General features: G+C 50.3%; 1 protein-coding gene across 1 annotated transcript; it reads left to right on the top strand.

Moving 5' to 3' along the window:
* Window positions 1–4,676: 4,676 nt before the first annotated feature.
* SYS1 (SYS1 golgi trafficking protein) lies at window positions 4,677–6,963 on the top strand. Its single transcript, XM_086622949.1, has 3 exons — window positions 4,677–4,838; window positions 5,461–5,528; window positions 6,112–6,963. The coding sequence occupies exons 1-3, from the start codon at window positions 4,677–4,679 to the stop codon at window positions 6,350–6,352; spliced, it is 471 nt and encodes a 156-aa protein (XP_086479075.1). The 3' UTR covers window positions 6,353–6,963.
* The last annotated feature ends 1,182 nt before the right edge of the window (window positions 6,964–8,145 follow it).

The following is an 8,145-nucleotide window of genomic DNA, read 5'->3' as shown; positions in this document are numbered from 1 at the left end:
AGATCTGAAGACAGTGTACATCCAGGTAAGGGTAGGAACCAGTCTGGAAGAGGCTGTGGTAGAGTTTTCTGTAGCACATGACCCTCTGTGCTCAGGACAGCAAGGTATCACTAACCCTCTAGTTCATCTCAGCATCCAAGGCCACGAGGGAGGGATCTGTGCCGTGGGCTGTGTTACTACCCTTCCTTATTACCCTCACTTCATCACATAGAGGAGCTGATGAAAGTCACTCCTGGTGCAGCTGGGGAGCTCAGCTCCAGTGAGTCTCCAGCTCTACACACCCAGCAGAGGTGGACAGCAGGAGATGGAGAAGAACAGGAGCACATAGGCTGGGTCGAACATGCAAAGACTGGTCCATATCATGACAAAATCTGCCAGACAGGACACAGCCTCAGCAACAGAAGGTGGCCAGAAGCACTCCACTCCTCCCTAACCCTCCAAATGGCACCTTCATTTGTGTGTATGTGGCCACCACCCCTGTACATCTCCTTCCAGGTAAAGCAGCCACCACAAAGACACTTTCAAAATCAGCTGTCTGTATTGTGGCTACAAACACTACTAACTCACCTGTTAACTTCCTCTTCAAACAAGCACAATACACCATACTCCTGGTTGTCATACCCCTCAACATACATCCCCTCCATCAAGAAGTCCCCTTGCATGGCACAGGACACAATTTTCCCTCCCAGTGAAGTTCTGCTTTGACAGAATGGAGAGGAGCCAGTCTGCCTACCTGGCCCAGGGACCATGCAAATTGTCGCTCAAAGTCACACCTGCATGCACAATCCTTCAAGCAAACTGACAGAAAGCTTGGGCTTCTGGAAACAGAAGAAAACTAAACTCAACCTAATGTATTTTCCAACCTTGAGAACAAATTTACGTAACTTTACTGACAATATTTTCAAAATGCATTGTGTAGATCCACCTCCCTGACATACACACACACAAACTTTCTGTGACTGTCTCAAGAGAATTCATATGAGAGGAAATGCAGCCACAAAAATCATAATATGGTTCTGTAAACGCATGACATAAAATAGCCTGCTTCATTTTGCCCTTCAAATGTCCCCTCCTCTCAAAATGTTGACATTCTTCTCTCTCTGGAATAATGCAGAAGAATCATGGGTATGAGACACTCACCGAGAGCGACAGGACAAACGGGCCCAGAGAGAAAAAATGCACAACTGAAATGTACTTTCCTGAAACCTCACTACAAGCAAGGGAAGCACAAGAAAAATGAAACACATGTTGAGCCACACATTTGTTCTGGATAATGAATTCTCACATTCAAGGTGTGTCAGTTCCCTTCTCCATTTAAAAATTATGGCTGGCAGAGAAATAACATAGGCTGGCCACCATTGTTCCTAACCCAGTGTTCAACAGTGAAGTTACCCAACTCTTGCGTTGAAAATAAACACCTGCAAGTTCCCAATACAAGACACAAACGTGGTGGAAGTGGAATGGAGCATCCAAACACAATGCATTTGCAGGGTGAGGGAAATCACATTTTTACATGACACAAAGAAAAGTCTAGATAATCTTGAGAAGGTTACAGGCACAGCCCTTTAGATACTCAAGATGATAAACGCTGCTGCACTGGCCCCAAAAAGAGATTCTTTGGCCAAGCTCAGCACAGCTCCTACAGGCAGATTTTAAAACAAGCTTAGAGCAGGATTCTCAAGGACTAAGAAACCTATCTCGACTCCCAAAGTCCGTTCAGTATATTGAGCTCTTTGGAAAAACACATCTGCACACTGGTAGAGGAAGAGGAGCAACTGAAAACTCTCATCCCACATTTTCAACTACTTAACACTGAGTTATTCTGGAAAAGTATAATCTTAGCCTTACTGTTCCTTTAGAAAAGGTCACCTTTGCACAAATTCCACCCGCCTGGCAAGAGCGAAACAAACCCCAGCAAAAGTCAGTTCAGGCAGCACTGCCCTTTGTACACCACCTAGTAAAAAAGGATCACCTAAACAATCAGCTTCCTGTTTTAGGCAATGATTCCTGAGGAGGAAAAACAATACTGTTCTACACAGCCATTTCATATAGAAAGAATCCCTGGCTAAACGGGGCGTTCTTTTTCCACACTCCTGAAAAAGAAGTGACCACGATAGTTGCATGTCATCTGGGTACATTCTCAGAGCATCTGCTATGTCCTGGGCATATCATCACTCTTTCTTCCATCTGCTGGTTTTCACAACACGCAGGTGTCACCCACAAAACAGTCAGCTGATTACAAAAAGATATCCTAACCAGAAGCCAGGCAAGCAGTACCTACTACAGCACCCTGCAAAGCATGATCTCTGTGTTTCGACATCCTTTTCCCCTTTAACACATCTTTCCTTCACAGCTGTTACTGACTTTCGTCTGAACTAAAGAAGAAGAAAAGGGAAACTGAGAATGCCACTTAATTCCCCAATAATGTCTGCTTTCCAAATCCACTTTAAACCCTTCGCACAGAGCAGGGGTGTGGGGTGAAGGTCCCCGTGGGGAGAACACCCCCTCTTCCAAGAGAAGGACACAGTCCACTAAGCCGGCGCAGCGTGGAGAGCAGGGAGAGCTGAATTCAGGAGCACAGACGCACAGACGTGACCATGCAACACGCCGTCACAAAGTCAGCCAGGAAATGAATTCACGAACGGGGCTGCAGCTGAGTTGCAGCACAAATGTCTTTGTGCCACAGCGCTTCACTGTGTCCATACTGGTACACTGCCTGCCCAAGGCAGGAGGGAGCCTCAGCTCACACATCTGATGTGACTGCTGCTGTGCCTTCAATCTGGGGCAGCAACCAAGCAGGGAGGAGTCTCGAATTTGGAAGGAATTGGAATCAGCACCTCCCAAAACAGCAGCTTGTATCTTGTGATCCCAGGGACTATTGGATAAATCAGAAATATTGTTGCCGATTACTTTGGCTGTGGAAAGACACCCAGCAATTATACCAACAGTCCTACTTTATATTAGCTTGGAGTTTTACTTAGCTATGACTAAACAACCAAAATTTTTGCTGGCAAAAGAAAGTCAGTGAACACTAATATCTATGTGGTGGGTCGCATGTCTCAGAGAGCCAAGCACAGCAGATTTCAGGAAAGGAAACCAATTTCTACCGAGAGTTAACAGAGGAAGCGTTGAGTCTCACAATTTCTGCTCAGCAACGTGCTGTCAGCAGACAACCCTGAAAGGGTTGGGATTTCCCCATGTTCATTTCTGCACTTGCTAAGGCTGGTAAGAGTCTGCAAAGATAAATTCTCTGAAGGCCCAAGTCAGAACTCAGCAGTCCATGTCTGCCATCCACCACTTCTGCCTTGCACAATCTTTTCTAGCAGTGGCAGGTCTGGGAACAAGGAGGAAAATGTGTCAAACTGGCCTCGGCGCAGTGACATCCGCAGAAGGAAGGGAAAACACGCAGAAAAGCTGCACAGAGAACTTCCCATATGGGGACATGGAAAAAACGTCATCAGTGAGTGTCAGAGATCATAATCTGAGGTCCCATAGCCAGAAACATTCCACACCCACAACTGATGAAAGCCTACCACCGCCCATAAAAGCTGGGTTCCCCTTTTTTCCTCCTCCTCTCTTTTTCCAGGTGACAAGAGCTCTGTGGCAACTCCTCCCTCCACCGGAGCAGTCTGGGGGTGCCTCCTCTCCTTTTTCCAGCTAAGAACTTGTCTCCAAAAGGCTCTGTTGTCCCACGCAGCCTTGGGGATTTTAGTATTGAGATAGTGACAATTCTCATACCTGAAGCCAAGCGAGCAGGACAGCTTATTAAGGCCACTAAAACGAGTTCCAGCAGCCAAGAGCAGGTCATAGACGGGGTATGGCTAAGCACAAGGGACTCTGGCACCTGACTGTTTCACGAGGCATAAAAAGAAGAAACCACCATGCACCAGAAGAAACCTCCCAAAAGAAGCCAAGCCCTACGCACAACCATCCCTGTAACGGAAAGGTGCTGCGAGGGCACAGCAGGACTCGTAACAACATCTCAGAACCCTCCGGCCTAGAGATGAAGGAGCACAGCTATAGGCAGCCGCTACCGACAGCCCCAGCGCCTACGGGAGCTGGACTAGGGATGAAAGGAAATATCCCAGGACAATTATTTCTTGAATAGTCGGTATCTGTGTTTTTTTAGCAAGGGCTGCTGAGACAAATTATTGAATTCACTGAAACAAACCCCGACCGGCATGGTGCAGCACGCGGGGAAAGCCCAAAGCACGGCGGGATGAAAGGGAGTCGGGTGCGGGTCCCCGGGCGGACAGGGCGCAGCCCGCACCCACCGCCGACAAATTATCCCGGGGAATAAACCAGACACGTGCCGTGGCCTCCCGGGGACACCCGCCTCCCCGCCCGCAGCTGCCCGGCCCTTGCCTCGGGCCCCGGTGCGCACCGCACGGCCCGCCGGGCACCACCGGTCCCGCACGGCGCCGGGCCGCGTCACCCGGCGGGCTCTGCCCCCCGCGGCCCAGGCGCTTACCTGCCTCGCAACGGGGGCGGAAGGCAGCGGCCCCTCGGCCCCCGTGCCGCCCCGCCGGGACACCGGGCCCACCGCCCGCGCCGCCGGAGCGCGGGGGCCGGGGCCGCCCCTCGGCCCCGCAGGCGGCACCGCGCCCTCCGCCGCGCCAGGGGGCGCTGCCGCGCCGCGGCGGGCGCCACTTCCGGCGCGCGGTGGCGGGCGGGCGATGGCGGCGCAGTTCCGCAGCTACGTGTGGGACCCGGCGCTGATCGTGGCGCAGATGGTGCTGCTGCAGGCGGGCTACTACAGCTCGCTCGGGCTCTGGCTCGCCCTCCTCGGCACCCTGGGCAGGACCGGGCCCTCCCTCCACCAGGTCTTCAGCGACGAGGTGAGGGCGCGGGCCCGCCTGGGCCCCGGGGAGCCGCCGCGATCGCAGGCGCCTGCGGCGGGGGGGGGGCTTTGCTCGGGGCTCCCCTGAGGGAGGCAGACCCGGCTGCCCTCACAGGCATTCCGCAGTATGAGAGGCAGCCCCGCGCCGTAGGTAGCGCCCCGGTAGAGAGGCAGACCTCCCCCACCCCCAACATAGAGACAGACCTGGTGTAGGTGCCCCCAGTATGGAGGGAAACTCCTCCCTTGATTAGGTGGTACCCCCGGTATAGAGACAGCAGCTCACTGTATAGGTGGTACCCCCCAGTATAGAGACAGGCACCCTGTATAGGTATCCCCAGTATAAAGACTTGTCCCTCCTTCCCTCCCCAGTATGGAGACACAGACACACTCCACACCCTGCTTAGGTGGTGCCCCTCAGTATAGAAACAGACCTGTCCCTTTTCTATAGGTACCCCCAGGCAGAGAGATAGACCTCTTCCAACAGCTGCTGTAACTGCTCAGGCTCCTCTCATGGACGATAATCAGCGCAGGGCCCTGCCGATGTGGCTGGGCCACGGGAGGAGATTACATGCTGTGGGCTGTGATTTGTGCCGTGGTTTCCTACTAATAGTCCCGTGTAGATTTTAGGCTTCTCAACCCCGCCTGGAAGGCTCTCCATGATGGCTTTCATCCTCAATGCACTCACCTGGTAAGTTGGCAACTAGCTGGAGAACCTGTGTCATTGTCTGTCTTAACATTACACTTCAAGAGAATTCAGCGTGAGCTACTGCCTCTCTCAAAACATCTCCTGAAACCCCTGTGCCTGTGGTTGAGCATGTCCGCTGAGGGCAGTTGGGAGCTGCTGACTCCTGACTTTCTAAGCCTGGATAAGTCATTTCACTTCACTGTCTCAATTTCCCAGCTGGGAATGAGATTTGCTTCCAAGAGAGGTTTTACTGAAAGTTAGAATTAATAGATCTCAGCAAATGCTGATCTATAAACAAGAATGTATTTTGCCCCTGATACTGGGCAAAGATTACTGGGAGAGGTAGTTTAAAAATTCCTGTCTACCTCTCTGCACTAAATTTCCCTGCCATCATATAACTAGAAAGCTGTAAGCACATAAGTCTTGCTGCAACAATCAGGAGAGAGGTGAGAAGCAACCTATCCTTAAAACATTTAAGAAGTTTTAAAACAGCTAAATCAGCACCAACAACTGCTGATAGCTCTTGCTGCATCTCCTTCTCCATGGGTACGGAGCAGCTTGTTATTAATCTGTCTTTATTTTGCAGTGCTCTGGGCTTGCTCTACTTCATCCGCCGAGGGAAGCAGTGCCTGGATTTCACAGTCACAGTTCACTTCTTCCACCTTCTGGGCTGCTGGATTTATAACTCACGCTTTCCCTCGACCCTGACGTGGTGGCTGGTGCACATTGTGTGCACCGCACTGATGGCTGCCATCGGGGAGTACCTCTGCATGAGGATAGAACTCAGAGAAATCCCCCTCAATTCTGCCCCCAAATCCAACGTATAGACTTGCTCTGGCAACAACATGCTGCATCGCGTCATTGTTTCCAGCACAAGTGCATCCAATGCCCAAGAATCATCACCGAAGAAGCACAGCAGGTCTGTTTGGACTTTTGTTTTTTTTGGACCTTGGTGGTTGCATGAGTGCAAGCGTCTCCTTTGGCATCAGCCGGCAGCAGGGGAGGAGCAGATGTTTATTTTGTTAACCCAAAGCATTTAATATGACTGTATGGCAAACGTGCTCTTAAACTCTTCACTCATGAGACTGTTAAAAGCCAGGTAGCAGAACTTGATGCATGAGGAGCATCTGGAATTTAACAAGTGTGGCAATGCAATGGTCAGCTCTTCTTGCAGGAGCTGGCACAGTGAGCAGCGGGGCTGGGAGCTGCTGCTTCTGATCTGTAACTTGTTTGTTTGGGCTTGGGTTGGTAAAAAAGTCAAGGAAGTGAATGATGAGGAGAAAGAAAAATAGTTGTACTTACCTGAATCACCAGCTGAGACCCTAAATAACCTACAACATTAAATGGGTTTGTTTGCTGTTTCCATGTTTAATACATAGAGATGTCAGACAGCAGTTTGCTGAAGAAATCTTTTGTAATAATAAAAGTATTATGTTGCTGTGAGTGTGTTATTGTTCTCCTGGGAAGCTGAGCACTTCAATGAATACCATGAGTGTCTGTATCATGGCAACAGGAGGATACAGCCAGAGAACATGTGGCTGTAAGATGCCCACTGTCTAGGGCACATCAAATTTCCTACAATACTTCATTCCTCTGCTCTGAAATGAAGGCACCAGTGAGAGGTGTCTTGGGAAGTCAGCCAGCATAATCCTTGCTTCAGGAGGAGTATCAGCAGTCTCGGGTCTACCACACATTCATCCCAAGGCTGGAGCTGTCCTGGGGAAGCCTGCAAAGGTGTCCTGGAGCTGCACTGCTGTTCCCACTTGCCTGGGTCTTCTCATCAGGCTCCAAAGTCTAGCACCAGATCTGGTCTGGTGGAGGTGATGTTTAGCGAAGTGACAGACTGCTGCTTGCTTCTCAGAATAACAGGATGTGCCTTTATTTAGAGGCACCTCAGATAAAAGCCACATGCGGACAGGCAGGGACACCACCTTACTGCTAAGGGGCCAAAGCTGGATGGTTCTTCCAGATTCCGCAGCCCAAGCAAGCAGACCTGCATCCTGCCTGGTTTCCACTGCAGGATGGCCAGTTTGTGCAAGCCCAAAGGAGGGCAAAGCCAGTTCCAAAGACAGACTTTCCTCCTGTGCAGCATCATGCTGCAGTAACTTTCCTTTGTAGGTTAATATTTGTAAGTGTTAATTTGCATAAATTATTTGCTAATTCAGCTTGTTGAAAAGTGGTGGGATGATTCAAGATGCAGTTGATAAACCCTTTGAAGCTGCTCTTCTGACTTTTGTTACTGGAGGAGCTCTGTTTCGTTCCTGCTCTCATATTTAGCCACTATAAATCGAGGCAGGATAACATCTGGATGTTTTAAGTACTTGGCAGGTCTGCCGCCGAGGAGGATTGCCGGTTACATTTGTTTAGACAGAGCTTTTTATATTCTGATATGTTGCCAGGACCTCTTCCTGAGCAAAACTCCTCTAAGCACAGTCTTACAACAGCAGCAGTTTTCCAGAAGGAAGAGCTTACACGAGTTTTCTTCTGGGCAGGAGCCAGCGCTTGTGGAGGGACACTCAGAGGTCGCTTCCTAGGGCTTCCCCTGCAACCCTGCTGTGGAGCCAGCAAGATAGTTCATCTCTTCTGAAAATCTGCTAGCTTCCATATGTAAGGATACTTG

Source organism: Tauraco erythrolophus, chromosome 18 (assembly GCF_009769465.1).
Source record: "Tauraco erythrolophus isolate bTauEry1 chromosome 18, bTauEry1.pri, whole genome shotgun sequence".
NCBI lineage: Eukaryota > Metazoa > Chordata > Aves > Musophagiformes > Musophagidae > Tauraco > Tauraco erythrolophus.
This window is presented reverse-complemented; position numbering and strand designations above follow the sequence as displayed.

Bases quoted from the DNA above. Each gene is read 5' to 3' on its own strand.
- SYS1 (XM_086622949.1), top strand. From the start codon at position 4,677: ATGGCGGCGCAGTTCCGCAGCTACGTGTGGGACCCGGCGCTGATCGTG. The intron at 4,839-5,460 runs GTGAGGGCGCGG...AGTCCCGTGTAG, and splicing joins ACCAGGTCTTCAGCGACGAG to ATTTTAGGCTTCTCAACCCC. The intron at 5,529-6,111 runs GTAAGTTGGCAA...TTTATTTTGCAG, and splicing joins ATCCTCAATGCACTCACCTG to TGCTCTGGGCTTGCTCTACT.